Genomic DNA, 20,000 nt, shown 5'->3' with positions numbered 1-20,000 from the left:
TGGAAACCTCTGCTAAGATTTCCAAAACTTTGTTCGCGAGTAGCTGGGCTGTCTCGTCCGACATCTGGTCATTTGCATAGCAGAAGAAATACGTGCACCGGCCTCGGAAGGTAAACACCTGGTGGAAATTCATGTATATAAACTTGTGGGCGGCACTGAAATGAAGGAGATTGGTCATCTGCACATGCTTACCAGTTCCTGGGATGACCTTGGCGAAATCCCCGAGGCTGCTGAAGCCATAATCTCGTATCAGCTCGGGAGATCCTACGAAGAATTCCTTGGGATCCACCTTTGACATGACCATCCTGCGAACAACCTCCTGCTGCAGGACCCCTCCCGACTTGACCTGAGCTCCGACCTCCCGGTGGAGGTCTGCGGCGTACTCCCAAAAGTGCTGTCGCGTGTCTTTGTGCGTGCGCGTGACGCTGGCTATGGTGCGGACGTGGAGACCCAGCGCGTGGAGGGGCCGTCGCTCCATGTATCTGCGGAGGTCCGCTGCCAGATTGACGCTGATGTCGTGGTACTCGTCGTCAACGCCTGCGTCCCTGACCATCTCCACCATGGCCGTGTTGATCGCGGCCTGTATCCCCGAGCCGAAGGAGACGCCCGCCTTCTTGCACCGCTCGGCGAATGCGTCGTGTATCTTCCCCTCCAAGTGGTTGATGATGTACTTGGTCTCGGGCTTGGCGACGCTCGGCCGAGGAAAGGCTTTGTGGAGGGTGGGTGCCTTGTTCGCCCTCAGGACCTCGGCCTTCAGTCCTTCCAGGCGCTCCGGGTCCTCCAGGAACTGCTTTCGAATGACCTCGTCCTTTGCCACGATCTCTTCGTTGGACAGGAAGATCCCAAGGGGCTTGTCGTCGACCTGGCGTCCATCGAGGATTGTGTTGAGGATGTCGAGGAAACCCTGGCTGAGGTAGGCGATGGACATGCCATCGCCTATGGCATGATGGGTGCAGGTCATGAAGTTGTACTGGTAGGGGTAAGCTGCCTGGAGTTCGAGCATCGGACAAGGCTCGTGGGCGTCGGCGGGCACCAGGCGAGACTTCCAGATGGCCCCGTCCCTCTCGAAGCCTTCGTCCCACATGGAATTGACCTCATCCAGTGTATCCGTCCCTCTTTCAAGGACCTGAAAGGAGTTATATAGAAATATAAACTAGGATAGAGAAGTGTAACAAATGAGAGCAAAAAGCAAATTATGAATATATATATTGGTATCTAAAAAAGCCATCTAAGTAGTTTTACTAACCTTAAAGTTGATGTCGAGGTCGTCTCGCTTCTTCCACCAAAGCCTTCCATTCCTTTCACTTATACAAACTTGATATATCGGTGTTTTCCTAAGTACGAAGAGAAAACGTGACACTCAAACTTTGCCAACGATAATTGCATGTCTCTCACAGAGGAAATAGAGAATCGTTACACTATATCATATTAAAACGAATAGATAAAAGTGAGTGGAGAACAAGAATGAAAAACAGGTAAATGGCCGTAATGATCAGAATCGCAAGCAGCAAGCGGCTACAACCCGACCCTACCTCTGCAGCTGGAACAGAGCTTCTTCGACGTCCTCGACCCTGAGCGGCGCCGTTGAGTTCAGGGTCATGGCAGGATTAGCGAAGCGCGCCCCCGCATCGTGCCCAGTCACAAACAACATCTGAGTGTCGTCCACGGGCCACAGCCACTCCGCCTTCTCCTGGAAATGGGCATCGGTCTTGAAGGTGTGGGCTGTCCTGGGGGAAGAGGAAGAGGGAGTGCTGTAAGTTGGTAGATTAATTTATTAATTGAAAATTTTCTGCCGCGTCAATGTCTAGGGTTATTTCCAGGTACCGGATTCACTAACACACTTAACATGGTAAAATCGCTGGTAACTAATTACGATCGTAAACAGACGACGGTGGTCTTCACCAATAACTTGCCATCGGAGTTACCATGGTAAATTTTAACACTGGTAAGTCTGCTGGTATCATCATTGTGTTTTTCTTGTCCAAAAATGAATATTTAAGCAGCGTTTTTGTTTTATTTTTATTACATATAATTAGTATGAGGACAAACACATACCACGACTTATGATTGGACCGGTGCTTTGTTTGGCAGTGATGAGAAATAAATGAATAAATAAGAAAAATTACTGTTTGGACTGTTTCTGTTGCTTATGGTAAACAATATATTCATATAAAGTGTTTGTACTGATTACTATTAACACGATAAATAGGCAGCGAGGTCTGTTAACATCCTACGTGATGACTATAATTAAAGAAATCTTTATTTTTAATTTTGTACTTGTGCTTAAATGGTGTTTTAGCTCCAACCATAATTTAAAAGATCACGTTGTGTCGAGTTCTGTTTACATGTTACGTGATTGGCTGAAGGAACCTAAGAGATCAAGTGTGGTGCTCGCTGATTGGTGGAATTGCTTTACTAGAGCCCTCTGTTGACTACCATTAAAATGAGTCGATTTACGATTGTACCTTTGTCGAAGCGAGTTACCGTCTCTCGTGAATCGCTATTTACCATCGCAGGCAAGCGCGTTGGTAATTGACCGCTTGTAAATGTGTTTTGAATCCGGCCCCACAAAGGTCAAAACAAATAAATGTGCCAGACATCAAAGGTCATAAAGCATTATAATAAAGTATTGTAGCGAAAATGGTAAAATTGAGTTAACGATTAGGATAAGTGACCATAAGAAGGATATGAAAAAAAAGAAGGAAAGGGAAGGGAGAAGAAAACATTATGCAAAATTAGTCGGCCAAGTGGACAGCGATTTTGATTTTGTCAGGAAATTGCGGGATGGTAGCCTCCTTGTAAAAGTGCAATTCAATAAAGATTAAGGACTTGCTTAAACTCACGCAGATTCATGATTTGAAAGTTAAAGTAACTATCCCTATTGGCCCCAATACCTGCAAGGGAGTAATCTTTAGCAGAGATTTGAGGACAATGGAGGAGAGTGAAATTCTTGAAAATATGAAGGACCAAAGCACAGTGGACGTGAACTGCATGACCAAGAAAGACGGGATTGTGTTAACAACCGGATTGTGCTTTTTGACTTTTGCTTCAAGTAAAATTCCTGAGTATGTCACGGTTGGATATGAACGTGTGCAAGTGCAACCTTGCAATCAAAAACCTATGTGCTGTAATAGATGCCAAAAAATTGGACACACCTCATTACGATGCAATGGTAAAGATACTAGTAAATTTACATGTGGTAAATGTGCTGGAGATCATGACACTGCTGTATGTACTGAGAAAACACTTAGGTGTGCTTACTGTGGAGGTCCCCATCAATCTGGCTCTGCCGAGTGTAGCAGCTTGAAGAAGGAGACATGATGTTAGTTACCGTGAAGCAAAGAGGAAAGTTGAAGGTTTGACCAGCAAACCTAATACTTCCTATGCTTCAGCAGCAACTAACAACACTTCCAGTGCAAACGGCATCAGTCAGGAACTTGCAGCTAAGGAAATTGCAGAGTTAAAGGAAACGGTTAAGGAATTAATGAGTCAAATCAGAGAATTGAAAAATGCAATTCAACAAATTGCTGAATCAACCCAGCAAAACCAGCATCATCATATGGAGGATGATACCAAAACACAATCTGGATCGCACCTTCTCGTCCAGGCGGCTTCTGCTAGGACTTCGCCTGGTGTTTGGTATGTTTCTCGGAGCAGATCATCTTCCACCGGGCGTCTCCCTGGCAGCGAGACGCAGGACATAGAGGCTACTGTCTCCAATAATACCCATGGTAGGTCCCTGGGTAGCGAGGGAGAGGAGGACGAACCTACCTCCCAGAAAAAAAAACAAAAAAACTGGCGGACAAGGCACTTCTCAACCCCATAAAACGTGTAGTGTACGGCTGCGCACTCGCCGACTCTAAGGTCGATCTCGCCTAGACTGACATCGTCCTCGGGCGCCGAGTGGTTGAGGCCACATGCCTGCCTCCTCTACCACGGAATAAAGGACGCGGGGAACTCTGAGATGCTGCCATTTGATTCGGATGAGACGTCCCGGGCTCCGCTTCCACCAACGATGCGGGCGCACTCGCTGTGCATCCGTACGAGGCTGGTGCTTCACCCGCCATTTGCGCCTCGCCCACGTGACTCTAGTGCGACTTCATAATCCGTAACCAAAGCCATACGAGCCGCCAAAGACAGTGTTAAAAACTAATGTGAACATGGTTATAAAAATAACCAAAGAACGCATTTTCAACCAAGTCTCATTACTTGGATGGCGTTGAAGTCTCCGAGGAAAAAATAGAGATTTATTTATTTTCTAAGTCCAATACCGTAGAGAGTTACAGCCCGAAATGCACAATTTTCACGCAAATTGTACATTACCAGTTCTCCTATGTATTCTTTCCTTTATTATTATTTTTTTTATATTCTATCTCTTTGGCGACGCTTCCAAAGTGTCAATATAACCCCTGAAGAGAGTAATGGTTGTTACATATTTTGGGTGTTTGTTTTTCTCCCCCTCTCTCTTTTCATGGCAGTTCGGGTCCTTTGGGTTGTTTGGACTACCGAACTATCGGGTTGGTCTTCCGAAGCTTTGCCTATCTTCTTCTTTTTCGCGCCGTGCTTATGGGGAAGACAGTTCGGTCCTGACTTCTATGCTGGACAGTGGTTCCGCTCTCGGTATTGTGCTCGCTTTGGATTTACTTCGTCTTGGATTTACCTCGCTATGGATTTACCTCGCTTCACGCCAGGATTAACGAAACCGTTGTTCATTCACAAGATAAGTATTCTTATGGTTGTGTGTGGAAGACACCTGGTCTCTGTTGGACTTTAGCGTGTGTCATACTGCATTACTATTTGCAGCGTGCACTCTCTTCCACGAAAATCCAAAGCAGCACTTTGATTTCACAAAGGGTCAGAGCATAAAAAGGACCACTCACTTAGAAGGAACACTGCTTGAGGATCCGTTCCTCCAGTGTGCCATTTCCTATTTTTAAGCTAAGTTATTACTTAGTTTTTGTTGTTGTTTTTACGATTGGTTGTTTCTTGGTTTCTATTTCCTTTCCCATCTTGAGGATCCATTCCTCCTGGGAGAAAGATCTTCCACATTCTTGCCCGTATTTTAAGGGCCGTTTTAGCTTGTCTTTGCCGTTCTTTTGTTTATTTGTTTTACTTTGCCTTGGTCGATTCCTGCCTGACCTTATGGGTGTTCAGGCAGTCTTCGTGATCTATGCCCTTCTGATGTTTATTTTTTTATTTGGCTTCCGACGCTAAGTAAATTTCTTACAACACGTTTTCCTGTCGTTACACAAGTGTTTTTATTCAGAGTTCCTCAGCACTATTCTTTTTATGTTAATCTCCATTCTGGGTTGGAGATTAACTTGTTTAAATTAGGTTTCAGTGTATTTCTTTTCGTGCTAATACTCTGTCTAATAATACTTACGGAGTTGGGACGCCAACTTAGGGGTAAATGTTCGTGAGTTATTTTTTTTTTACATCTGGTGTTGATTTCCACGTGCATCACCCCCGCTGTGATTAAATTGGTGATGTACGCAACTATCAAAATTTCTCATGACTGAATTATTTGTAGACCTCCCTAAAGAGTGTAACCTGTCAAATAAATATCATACCGTCATAGAACTTTCACTCAGTCCCAGTCAGGAAAACAAATGACATCGGTGTTAAGTTCTGGTTCTGACTAATACTGAATGCTTAACGATCTTGGGCTTGGGTCTCCTAAACAGCACATTGCTGGTTACTCTATCTCGCAACCCTGAAAGGCTGTAAAAAGGCTAGACAAATCAGAGTATATTAAGCTGATATCCTAGAATAGACCATAACTTTGCTACACCTGGGTTCCCACTGCCAGCAGGTGGATGCTCAACCCGAAAGGAAGAGGAAGAATTCTATGATCTTGCACTTTTCTTCCATACACGTCCACGCAGACGCTCAGCCTACGCTATCTCCCTTTTCACATTAACACACTTACACACCCAACATTCAGCACACATCATCTGTATTTTCCTTCCACCCCTTCTTATAAAACATTCACACCCCCATACACAACACACACGGTTCCCGAACCTACTAATCGGGTGGTGGCAGCGTGACGTAGGCCTGGAACCTTACATCTGTTCACTGCAGACTAATCTTTTCCTGAATAATTTTATTATTCTCGGTCGAGCCCGAACTCAACCAGACACATAAAAATCTACTTGGTCTACGGCCCGCTACAAAACGTAATCTTCGCGTCGACCATTATACAATGGAACTGGCGAAGTCTTAGATCTAAAGTAAATGACCTTAAACTATTAGCCTCGTTCTATGCTCCCGATATTATAGTTCTCCAAGAAACGCACTTAACACACCTCGTCTCTGACGAGGTCGTTTTGCTGAGGAACTACCATTTATATCGGAAGGATCGTGAGGGTAGGGGTGGAGGCGGAGTCGCCATGTACATCCAGCAAAGCCTCCCTTTTACAAAAGTGACTATTGATTCTACTTTGGAGTTTGTCGCATGCAAAGTAAAACATAATGGTACGTATCTGGCTGTATGTTCAGTTTATTGTCCACCTGATAAAGTGATAATCTATGATGAGCTCTTTGCTCTTCAGGAACGTCTGCCACAAAATAAAGTAATTTTAGGTGATTTTAATGCTCATCATACATTATGGGGTTCCTTGCGGGCGGATGGGAGAGGTGAGCAAGTAGTTTAGCTGATTAATGGTAGTCTGACGCGGGTGGACGATAAAACCGGTAATTTGACCTTTATTGGCTTATCACTGGTCTGTTCATCAATAGCAGCCAAGTGCCTATAGCACACCATTGGCGACTCGTTTGGAAGCGATCATCTTCCTATTTTGATTGAATATCCATGCGACACAGTGAGAATGCCTTCAGCGCCTAAATTTAACGTAAAAAGAGCAGACTGGGTCGCCTTCACAAGGAGCGTCAAGCTCGAACTTGTTGGAGAAAACATTGATGTTAAAGTAAACAATATTCAGAATTCAATTATAGAAGCAGCTTTGCTATCCATTCCTAAAACTTCGACAGATAGCGTTAAGCATAGAGTTCCATGGTGGACACCAGATTGCCGCAGGGTGCTGTGCCGACGCAATAAGGCCTACAGGCTTTTCAAAAATAACATCATTAATGAGAACTTTTGCAACTACAAACTAGCAAGTGCTAGGGCTCGTAGAATAACAAGACAAGCAAAAAGAGACTCTTGGCAGAGCTTTGTCTCTACAATTGACAACAATACCAAAATATCAGAGGTTTGGTCCACTATCAATAAAATTAACAAGAAAAAAAATCTTTCAAAATTAACAACATCATTGACAAGGGTAACAATTTAGATTCACCTAGAGACATTGCTAATGCACTCGCCAGGCAGTTCTCTCATACAAGCAGCTCAGCAAATTACCATCCCGCATTCCCGACCATCAAGGAAGCGGCTGAGCTGCAACCAATTCACTTTGCCACAAGAGATGACTTTGATTACAATAAAGATCTTACAATAGATGAGCTTGTCCGAGCCCTAGAAGCCTGTAGAGGAACATCCCCAGGCCCCGATGAGATTCCGTGATTAAGTTGCTAGAAGTGTACAATGAAATTTGGAAAAATCACACTTTTCCAAACTCATGGCACTTCGCCCACATCATTCCCATATTGAAAGGAGGGGGTAATCCCAGATTTGCCATCTACCGCCCAATTGCGTTGACAGGTTGTTTATGCAAGGTCATGGAACGAATTGTTAATAGTAGGCTATTGCATTTATTAGATACCAGTAATTTACTGGCTGACGAGCAGTGCGGCTTCCGAAAGGGACGCCAAACTCTCGATGAACTAGTAAAGCTGGACAGTCATATTCAAAAGGCAATTAATTGCCAATTTTTTTTTTCAGTATTTTTAGATATAGAAAAAGCCTACAACATGACATGGCGATATGGCCTACTCAGAAAACTGTATGCTTTTGGAAATTTCATTTCTGATAGAACGTTTGCTGTCAATTTTTTTTCTGACAATGTCACTTTTTCAGACATTTTTGTCCAGGCAAACGGGGTCCCACAAGAAAGTGTCTTGTCACCAACATTATTTCTATGTATGATAAATGACATCTTCAAGCTCCTCCTCGGAATCTTAAATACTCACTGTACGCTGATGATTGTGCATCATGGCATTCCAGCAATAATGTAGAATTCTCAGCAAATCACATCCAATTGGCACTGGATATGATTCATAACTGGGGCCTCTAGTGGGGTTTTCAGTTTTCCACTAGAAAGAGTTTGGGGTATTTTTTTTCACGTAGGAGCAAGCCGAACATCAGGCTAACCCTAAACAACCACCCAATACCTATTCAAAATTCTGCTAAATTTCTTGGTCTTTATTTGATAGTAGACTCAATTGGAAAGACCACATTGGTCATTTAAAGAATAATGTCAAAAAGCACTAAATTTATTAAAGTGCATTTCTGGTAATGAATGGGGAGCTGATAGAGTCTTTGCTAATGATATATGAATAGCCTGACCCTAATTAGGTCTAAAGTAGATTATGGGTCAATCGTGTATGGTTCGGCATCGAGAACATGTTTGAAAGCTTTGGATGCTGTGCAGAATGCTTGTTTGCGTGTGTGTGTCGGATCGAGCGTCTTGAGATGGAGTCAGGAGTACCTGCCCTCCGACTCAGACGCGGCCAGTTAGCACTGATTTATGCCACAAAGGTGGCTTGAGACCCAAGCCACCCAAATGGCAATGGAGGCACTAGGCCTTTTGCTACGCGACTCCACGACCTCGTCGAGAAAGTCGATATAGATCTCGATACCCTGATTCATTCAAATATAGCGCCATGGGAAACCCCCAACTTTTCTATTATGGACGCCTGGGTTCCATCAGCCAAGGGCATTGCGCCGGAGGTGGAGGTACGCCAGAGGTTCAGAGAGATCCTTATTAAACATCTCATTTTTTTTTTCATATATATCACGACGACTCCAAGACATATGAGTGTGTTGGTGCGGGTGTATGGTCGACTCTGGTATCCATGCCAATGAACAGGCTGACAAATTAGCCGGGTCAACTGGCGATCTGGACATTACCATAGTTCGTACAGATCTCAGGTGTTTTGTGTCTCTTATAAAAGCGAAAATACATCTCCTGTGGCAAAGTGAGTGGACCAACCTCCAACTCACAAATAAAATAGACAAACTATAGACCTGTGGGACACATCCCACAGGAAAGACAGAAGGGAGGAGATGCTGTTGGCCCAGCTTAGGGTCAACGCTACAAGACTCACCCACCTCACTCCCTATTTGGAAAAAAAAAATCCTCCACAATGTCCCCTCTGCAATACCAACCTTTCCCTTACCCATATCCTGACAGCCTGCCATAAACACAATTTCCATAGACAAAAACTAAAAAAATTACTTCCAACAAATTAATCAATATTTTTCACTACGAAATATACTATCAGATGATGAAAAAATCATCAGTAAAGTAATCACTTTTTTAAGGGAGACAAAACTTTATGACCTTATATAGATCCATTGGCTTAATAACCTTGGCCACATGCCGCTGCTTGATAGCCAAGAAGTCCAACAAAGAAAGAAAGAAAGAGATTCTTATTGATATTAAGATAGTTAAATTGATATTAAAATATTAATAACATCAAATATAATAAAATAATAGAAGTGAACTTTAAAAGATGAAGGAAAAGGGTAAACAGATGAGATAGATAAGAATAATAGCTGACTCCTTGGTGACTAAATACTTGTAGAGCCATCGATATGAAAAGACAATAGATAAACTTCTTAGTACAGTGGGCATGGCACTGTAGTCTTGACACCCAAGCACAATGGGACAAATTACACTCTTTATCATTAACATTATTATTATCAGTGAGTTAGTTTGGAACGCTGATTTCTTTCTCACATGCACAAGGACACATACATATTATGTATGTGTATATACATATGTAAATATATGCACACACACACAAACACACACACACACACACATATAAATAAATATATATATATATATATATATATATATATATATAAATATGCTGCCGTGATTGTCAAGTGGTTAAAGCATTGGACTCCAACCCTCGCGGTCTCGAGTTCAATTCCCCATCGAGGCGGTCGTAAAAATGCCTGCGCTCTGACTGCTGGCTCGAGCCCGAGAAAACGACATATCGCCTTTAGAAGTCAAACGCAGGTGTTGTAGGGGAAGTCACCGCCGTGGCACAAGTGTTAGCGCGACGAACCGCGGTTGATTAAGAAGGGCATCCAATCAGACAAGCGTGACACTGCCATATAACCTCTCAATAATGAATTGAGAGAGGCCTATGTAGAAAAAAAAAATATATATATATATAGAAATATATATATATACACATATACACACATTTATGTAATATATATATTTATATATATACATATATGTTTGATATATGCATATGATATATATATATGTATATTTATATATAATACATTTATATATACATATATTCATATATATACACATTTATATATATATATATAATAGATGGGAATATATATACATATATGTATATGTGTGTGTGTGTGTGTGTGTTTGTGTATAAATATATGAATACATATATACATAATCATATATATATGTGTATGCTGTATAAATATATACATTATATACACATATACATATATATACGCACTCACATATGTATGCTTGTATTTACACATATATATATGTATGTATTTATACATATTTCAGTGTGTATACATATATAAATATATGTATATGTATTTATTCCACTGCAAGAAATCGGTTTCTCTCAATTCCTTATTTGACAGGTTATTTGGCAGTGCCACACTTGCTTGATTGGATGTCCTTCCTAATCAACCGCGGTTCGAGGCGCATAACACCTGTGTCACGGCGGTGACTTCCCCTACGACACCTGCGTTTGACTTCTCAAGGCGATATGTCGTTTTCTCGCCGTGAGATTGGGCTCGAGCGAGCAGTCTGAGCGCAAGCATTTTTACTTCTGCCGCGACGGGGAATTTAATTGAAGGTCGGGGTCCAGTGCTCTACCCACTGGACCATCACGGCAGTCATATATATACATATATATATATATAACAATTTGCATACCTGATGCTTGTGACTCCCGCCATGGAGGTGTTCCGGGAAGACACTTGGCTGAGATCGCTATGCGTGGCGCTCTTTGAGCCACGTGCCGCCCCCGCCCCTGCCAGGGCGGCCGTGTGGCGAAGGCGGGCGTGAGAAACTAGGGCGTGGGCTGTCCGCGTCAGGAGGGCGCTTGGGATCTGAGGCATTCTGACGAGAGAGTGATGAATGAATAAGTAGATAGATAGAAAGGTGAGGGACTTCCAGAAATGAATATCACATTTCAAACATAGCAATAGATGTGTAAACATTGCGATGAAGTGGGTTGGAACAGACAGCTAATACTGTAATGTACAACGTCATGCGAGAGCGTAGATTATGTGAGTAAAAACATGTCTTCAGATAAGCACAAAGACAAAATACAGAAGAAAATGAAAATTAAAATAATAATCGTTACCTTCTTTTTTTAAGTAATATGTAGAACTAAAATTATATATGCGATTTACTAACTTGGAATTAGACGTGGAGTAACTATCGGCTGCCTACGCGTGTCCATTAATATATCTTTCAAAGAGGGGCGGGGTTGCCACATCCATTTTAAAATCAATTTTCTCTTACGGATCCCAAGGGAGTTCTTATATTTTTTATTATGCATAATGTTTATTTGTCAGTTTGTTCATGTTATAGCTAATGGCTCATTTTCAAATAAAAGAAAATGTTGCAACAAAAACAAATGAATGTCGATCTGAAAAAATGGCCTTGGCTTTCAGTTTTTCAACAAAAGGATAATTCAAGATAAGATATTGTACTTCTGATTAACTTCATGTTTTCGATCTGGAAAACGGTCCTGGTTTTCATTTTTTAACAATGATAATTCAAGATTACATATTGTACTTCTGATAAAGTTAATAATCATGAAAAAAAAGTTTGAAGATTGATAGGTGATAGCGAAAGAGAGTGAGGAAAAGAAAAATAATCGGGAAAAACATTTGTAAGGGCTCCCTTCATAAAGAATATTACATGGATGCAAGTGAATTCAGTGTTGTAGATTCAATGATAATATTGATGACAGTAACATTAACATATAAAGGTTATAACGACACTAATAGTAACAGTGATGACTGTTGTGCAAAGTAGAGTCACAAATTCAATTAAACCATATCTCAAGCAAAGAGGACAGTTATTTCTATTAATAATTTAATTAATGATATATATATTATATATATAATATATATAATATATATATATATGTATATATGTTTATATATACACATACACACGTGTGTGTGATATGTGTGTGTGTATATGTCTGTCCTTTCATCTTTCTGTACACGTTGTATTTGCTTTATATATATATATATATATATATATATATAAATATATATAGATATATAAATACATATATATAGATAGATAGATAGTGTTGAGGTTTTCCTTATTTGTATTTCCTCTTTTTATTAGTTCAGTTTGATCCTTAGATGAGTGGGTATTTCTTCCGGATAATAATATTAGCAGGTCCCAGTTCACCAATATATTTACAATTTATACAAAATAAACACACGACAATATCTGCATCCGCAAGAAACGGGACATTGGGCTGGTACAGAAGAGGGGTCTTCACAGACAACTTGTTTGCTAGCGAGATATCGAATCTGAGCACAGACCCTTGTCAGCCGTCTAGAAAAGGGGCTTCCGAGTTAAAGTCAAGTTTCAAATGTTCAGAGACACTCCCGTTAGCATTGTTACATTACCAAAGAATATGTACAGATTCATAATTTTCATGAAATGTTGTATATGCCAATACATTGCCAATACTTACAAAAGCTGTGTATGGGAACGGAACTTGGAGCCAAGTGAAGGTCGTGCTGAATGGGTCACTGACCTTGCTTTGGTCGCGGGAACGGTACCAAGGAACGCATACACGCACGCACACACACGAAATCATTGAAAGAGAATGGACATTGTAAACACAAGTTAAGGAAAACTTACACTAACCCTGGACAGACAGACAGATAGATAGATAAATAGATAGATAGATAGATAGATATATATATATATAGATAGATATGCGTGTGTATACACATATTTATATATATATAGATATAGATAGACAGAATGATAGATAGTTTGATAGGTGTACATATATAGATATAGAAAGACACATACATTGACACACATAAACACTTATATAATATATATATATATATATAAATATATATATATTTATATGTATGTGTATATGTTTGTGTGTGTGTGTGTATACATATATATGTATGTATGTATGTATATCAATATCTATCTATCTATCTATATATCTATATATTATATATATATATGTATATATATATATATATATATATATATATATATATATATATATCAGCATAATCAGCACGTTGATAAAGGAAATTATCTACCACTCCACCACGTCTATATATCATAATGTAGTTGTAGGGGCAAGCTTTTTTTTGTGCTATACATCTTTCTCCTCTTTTGGTCTGTCAAGGAAGAACTTCAAAGTCATAGCTGGAGATGTGTGATGGTCCAAATGTTTTCCCATGATTTTTGAAAGGGAGTTTGCTCCTCTGTGACGGGTAGGTAATCTGTGTTAGAAGCCCACTCGTTCGTTAATATATGTGTGTGAATGAGTGAGTGAGTGAGTGAATGAGTGAATGTGTGTGTTTGTTCCACACTTCTATGTATTTATACGTCCATATGAATAAAAAATATATATTGGTATATTGATATATTTCACTGAATTGCATTCTTATTATTGATATGCTTTGACGATGTTAAAACATGAGGAGGGAGCAGTAATTATTTAATCCATACCTCCCGGTGTCGGTACCTGACCCGACTCCAATCCATCTCTGAACGTCACCTTGATCTATGGAACCCCTCATTACCGGGTCACGGTCCCGCTCGGACGCTGCCTCCTCCGGGGGCTACTACTACAGTGCAACCAGTCCGTGCGTTTCCGTCAACCACCAGCGTGGGGAACCAACCAAACCCCTGACAGTTAATTGTACAAGAATTACATGCATGTAATTTCTTGCCTTGCATTACGTTTTATCGTGCCGTATGTTGTTATGATAAAGCATATATGATGTAAGGAGTCGCTCCCGATCGAACCTGAGGACTCCATTTCCTATTTTTCATTATCGCTTTGTCTCGAATTGCTGATGGTGTCCGTGACTTCGTACAAGTCAGATGTACCTTGTTTGCATTAGTGCACAGCACACAATTGACCTTCACATTGTTGCATTATTTTATCTCTTCTAAACAGGTTTGTTGTTCAAGATTGTCTTTGCAGACTGCTCGCTCGCACAACCCCTCTGTGGCATTGACTTGTTTTTAATTCCATTTACAAGCATGTTGCAAAACGGAAGTTCAATAGCTTCTAGAAACTCACGTTTACACCTGCTCGCGCGCTCGTTGGCTCACCCTTCCACCCTCCTATGCGTTTCATTTCACGCAAAACGTGGTGCTTCCGCGTGTAGAAACCCACTCCCTCTCTCTCTCCCACCCGTCGGAAACTACCCGTTCCCTCTATGCCATTATTATTTTAGAATTTCATGTACATTAGGATTTTCATGAGAAAGAAAAATGAAAGAGAAGTAGAAAGAAAGAAAAAGAAAGAACTTGAGAGAGCGAAAGAATGAGTGGGAAAGACAAAAACAAGACGAGAGAGAATGGAAGAAATGGAAAAGAGAAAGAGAGAAAGACAGAGAGGGGGAGGGAAAAGGGGAAGATGAGGAAGAACGAGAGAATGTTTATTTTAATGATACAACTTTATCAGTTGATTGCCGTATTTAAAAAAAAAATAAAGGCGGTTCATTGAAGAAAAATACACATAAAATAACATAAACACTATAAAAATGGAACAAACATACATAAATTCAAATAAACGATAAAATTCTGTCCGTGGGCTAGCTGAGGGGTTTGGCGCCAAATGCCCGTTGAAGGTTTTCCCTCGGCCTTGTCCGTCGCCATTTGGGCGCCATCTTGATATCACCGTGACTACAAGGGCGACCTCCTGATGTCCTCCCTCGCAGGCCTCGAGTGTGATATCGCAACGTCGTTACCTCGGATATCTTATAAAAATGCCCAGGGCGTCTCCATCATCCTCCTGCAGCGCCTCCGTCAGGTGGCACCTTCTGCAGCTCCTCCCTCGGTACCTCCGTCAGTATCCTCGCACCCTCGTCCACACTTGTACTGTTGGTCGCGGGGCTTTTATGCGGGGGTCTTGGGTGATGCTGAGCGGATGTGGGTCGCCGGAAGAGGCAGTAAGAACGGCAGCTCACTACAGGTGGATAAGAGATGAATGGGAAAAGGGGGAGGGAGGAGGCAAGGGAAGGAAAGGAGGTATGAGAGGGGAAGGAAGATGGAGGGAAGGGGAGGGGGGCGAAGGGATTTCCTTTTATATAAATATCATAGTCATTTCTATGTAACATGCTTTTTCAGTTACAGACAGCAAACGAACGTTACCACACCCCGTTTCCTATACCTCCTGACAGACCGATCGATATCAGGTGCTCACCGCAAAAAGTGAGGCATTCCTAAGCGAACTCAGTTGTCCAATTTTTGCACTACTTTCGTCTAGCTTCTCTCGGCTCTTTACCGTATGCTGATGACTCTCTTCCTCCTTCCTCGTCTCGTCTCTTTCTTCCCAGTGGTGATGTTACGTGAGTGGGTCTTGCAAATATATGCCAGTAGTTGCTGGATCTTCCTCCAGTAAGATTGGTCTGCTTAATGCATGATTTTTTTTTTTGGGCATTTGACAAACCATGAGCAAGTTCCTTATTTGACTAAACTTTATTGTAAAATGTATGGAAAGAAAGAGAGAAAATCATGAATGTATGGTGAGAGAGAGAAAGCGAGAGAGCGAGAGCGAGAGAGAGAGAGAGAGAGAGAGAGAGAGAGAGAGATGGGGGGGGGGGGTAAAGAGAGGAAACAGTGAAAGAAAGAATGAAAAAGAGAGAAAATAAGAAAGAGAGGGAGAGAGTATAGCGGGCATATAAGCCTAATAATGTGCAAACCATTAGCTCAAGATGCCGCCTGCTAACATAAGCCAAGCCAGGTTCCATGTGGGTTCCAAAGCCAGCGCCCCGGCGGGAACCAAGAAGATTATGCGTGACCGGGAGTTGCCGTCCGAATGCCTCCAGTCGTCACCCCATCAGTACTTCCAGCGCCTGGTCTCCTAGGCTGGTCAGTCACGCTGCGCACTGACGCCGTTCCCAGTCGACTGTCTCGTGTGTTTATCTATTTATGTGTCATACTCTTTTAATTAATAAAGAGTCAAGCAGTACAAGTCTATCACTGCACCCACTAGTTCCACGTAGTAGGTATCTACAGCCTCTTAGAGAGAGAGAGAGAAAGAGAAAGAGAAAGAGAGAGAGAGAAGAGAAAGAGAAAGAGATAGAGATAGAGATGGAGATGGAGATGGAGATGGAGATGGAGATGGAGATGGAGAGAAAGAGAAAGAGAAAGAGATAGAGATAGAGATAGAGATAGAGAGAGATAGAGAGATAGATAGATAGACAGACAGACAGACAGACAGACAGACAGATAGATATATAGATATATATAGAGAGAAAATATCCAGACAATGCTAGCTAATAATAGTCATTCCATTTTGTTACAGTCATACCTTAATCATATACCTATTTACCAATTCAATCAAATTCATATCCTTAATATTTCTTAAGATGACTTAATGAGTGGAAAAGGCAAGAATGTTGATGGGTGTTGCAAGGCATTAATGATAGGAAAGTAATGCCTTCACATACATAACAAGAGTAACGGTAATTGTAGTAATAGTTATAATGATGATAATAATGGCAATGTCATTGCTAACAATAGCATTAATACGATAATAATGATTATAATGATAATGATAATGATGATAAATGATATGTGCCTATGGATTCATGAATGATTCATAAGTTCGATATAACAGTTATATATTATATCGGTTATATTTTCATCACTGTTACATGCAGCTCTGATGAAAATTTAGCAACACGTTAGTTGAAACTTCCGTTCTATAAAGATATTCGTTCTCATATATACACCTCTCTGTGAACTCTTCCGAAAACGCCCTTGCGACTGTCTGCATCTTACATGTTGCCAAGTTTCGTAGCTGCATCCACATATACCTGTTTAAGCAAAATGTGTAGAGCTGCTTTTATAACTTCATCTTCGAGATCAATGGGGAAAAAATTGGGTTTAATGATTTTTAAATAGATAAATTGTTATTTACACTAAACAAATTTTCATTATCTGATGAGGAAATTGATGAAGCTGGATAGAAGATAATATAAGCCGAAAGGATTAGTATGTTATAGTATTAGTATACCTACAGCTTCCAAGAATATTCTATGCTTGTAACATTCCTTTCCGTGTTACAGAAAATGGCCACATGTTGAGACCCATCTGTGTGTATGGGGGGGGGGGGGGGGTGTATGGCTGGTTGCCTCTTGGATAAAGTGAATGAAAAGTGTGAGATTGAAATGGCTTCTGTAACTGAGATGTTGCACTGATGAAAGACGGCTTATCCAACGTTCAGACAACAAAGAAGGCTGCAATAAGGAACAGACTTCAGGCAACATTTGAAGAGAAGAAGGAAGGAGGAGTCAAGGATGTGAACGGGAATTACGGGACTTTCAAGTGTTTCAGGAATCTTCAGCAACCTGAAACTTATAATCAAACTTTCAAATGACCTGCGTTGGAATAGTCCAGATTCCATATATGTATACATTGTAAAAGAAAATCAGATATACTATATACGATTTGCTGTGGACAACCAGATGAAATTAATGAGGATATGACAGCCACTGTGTGATATGCATGCACCCAGACGGAGAATAAACCTCTGAACCAACAGCTGAAACAATGTCTGGTGCATTGAACAAGCTCCAGGAGGATGCCCGAGTGAATGCGTCCATGAGTTGAGTTTAAAAAATAAGGAAAACGTGCTACACAATTGCAGGGAAATAGTTGAAAAGAGATTTCAGCACTGTGCGACACCTGTTCATCTTGTTGAATATTAATCAAGTCCCAAGGAGATAAGAAGCGTTCAAGAAGCTAATGAAAGGTTGTCGAAGATTTATGTACCCGGTTTCTCACTTAGGTATGGGAAGTTGAACACAAAATCAGCAATGAAGCCCGAAGTTAGAGAAACATTTTCAACAGCCAAATGATAGAAACTGATGAAAGCTAAAGCAGAAGTTTCCTTGGACTTGTTACATCTGAAATTTTGTTCATTTTTGACAGAGGTAAGTAGTCTAAAATAGAATTTTAATTTTGTATCTAAATCTTAATCTTTATTATACTATTATATATATTTATTATACTATAATAAATGTAGTAGCAGTAGTAGTAGTAATGATAATAAAAATGATGATGATAATAATAATAATAATAATAATAATAATAATAATAATTATAATAGTAATAATAATAATAGTAATGATAATAATAAAACAGTCATTTATAATCCACTTATTAATATATAAAAAAATCGTAACGTTCTATAGCAATAACAAAATTTGCCTGTACTAAGTAAAAGTTTATATTTTTCCCAGCAAGAACGATTGTTTTTTCTAACTAAAGAACGCAGGACAGGTGAGTGAATGAAAGCACTTCAACGCAGGATTAAGCTGTGCAGTTTTTGACCGTGTAGTCAAACTGGAATATAAACCTAAATGTGTGTGATGGTCCCATGGAACAAGAAACAGAACCAAAAAGAACAACTCACCCTCAAAAACTAATTTAGACCGCCCTTGTTGAAGTATTACGGTCCATGTCTTAGTATTTAGATATGAGGTGTCTGGAAGGGCCTCAGCATATGTTATGTCGCCGATAACATATGCACTTTTCCGGCACTCTCAGGAAGAGGCCCGACCCACTGCGAAAAAAGGGTGACGTTAATGTCAGTATCATTCTCGAGAAAAAGGCTTTTAAAAGATACATATTGTGATTGTATTATCCAAATCATATGCCCATTTCATAGATATATTCAGGGATTAAATGAATCCCTGTTATGCTTAGTACAATAGGCATTCAGAGCGTCCACTGTGACGAATTACCCTTTTCACAAAAAATCTCGACAGTTTGACATAGTTATCTCGTTCCTTGTCAAGGAAACTTTATCTGAATAATTGCTTACAAAAGTCTGCAGCAGGTTTACTGAGTTATTTATGACTCATGATACAGGATCCCAATCCTTGAAAAGTATGAAGGCAGAGGTGATAAAGGTCACTGCATTGCAATCTCTGAACTGCACATATAACACTAAAAATTATACGACTGAATTTGTTGGTGTTGCCATCCACTCGCTAGGAAGATACTTTTAAGAAGTAGAGACAATTTACTCAAAGGCAATTAGGAATACTCAGCGCCATTTAACTTTAGTCATTAACGTGTTACGAACATCGAACACAGATATCTGATTTCTGCCTCATTTTCATTACTGATTAAAATAATGGCCGTGTGTATGTTTCTCATTTCCTTTGTGTTTTTTTTCTTATATCCATGTCTTGTTAATCTTGAATAAAATACAACAAATTGCAATTTATTTTTTATTTGCAAATAACATGTACATATACACGAAGCTGAATCACTTCGTATCATTTGTCAATGAAATGCAGCTGAAACGCTTTGTCCTTTTTAAATGAAGTTCTAGATGTGTTTTGGCATTAGTTTAGATATTAATATAAAGAAATCACGATTAGATCGTACGTCTTCTTAATATATCAATGTTGAATATAAATTCTTGAATATTTTAATGAAATCCCCTTACAATAGTAAAATATACAGTTCCATATATGACTAGCATCTATAACTGTCCTGAATTCACATGATTCTTAATTTGTTTTGGAATGTTTTCGATACCGCTATATAACCAGTAGAATTTTCATTTACTTGCTATTTAACCTGACCTTTTTTCTAGGATCA

The 20,000-nt window shown here is 40.2% G+C and overlaps 2 protein-coding genes across 3 annotated transcripts in view; both read right to left on the bottom strand.

Moving 5' to 3' along the window:
• The window catches only part of LOC125044060, an 11,633-nt gene extending 382 nt beyond the window's left edge, over window positions 1-11,251 (bottom strand). The window contains exons 1-4 of the mRNA XM_047640505.1: window positions 11,067-11,251; window positions 1,533-1,727; window positions 1,247-1,334; window positions 1-1,126 (exon numbers count right to left, since the gene is read on the bottom strand). The exon at window positions 1-1,126 is cut by the window's left edge and continues 382 nt beyond it. Coding sequence (XP_047496461.1) covers window positions 1-1,126; window positions 1,247-1,334; window positions 1,533-1,727; window positions 11,067-11,251 — 1,594 coding nt within the window. The remainder of the gene's footprint in view (window positions 1,127-1,246; window positions 1,335-1,532; window positions 1,728-11,066) is intronic.
• Window positions 11,252-19,610: 8,359 nt separating this feature from the next.
• LOC125044370 overlaps window positions 19,611-20,000 on the bottom strand; it is a 5,578-nt gene continuing 5,188 nt past the window's right edge. For both annotated transcript variants that reach the window (XM_047641004.1, XM_047641005.1), the window contains exon 5: window positions 19,611-20,000. This exon is cut by the window's right edge and continues 1,452 nt beyond it. The gene's annotated coding sequence lies outside the window, so the exon portion shown is untranslated.

The sequence above is a fragment of the Penaeus chinensis genome, chromosome 35 (assembly GCF_019202785.1).
Source record: "Penaeus chinensis breed Huanghai No. 1 chromosome 35, ASM1920278v2, whole genome shotgun sequence".
Classification (NCBI taxonomy): domain Eukaryota; kingdom Metazoa; phylum Arthropoda; class Malacostraca; order Decapoda; family Penaeidae; genus Penaeus; species Penaeus chinensis.
Note: the sequence above shows the minus strand (reverse complement) of the source record. Positions and strands in the feature narration are given on the sequence as shown.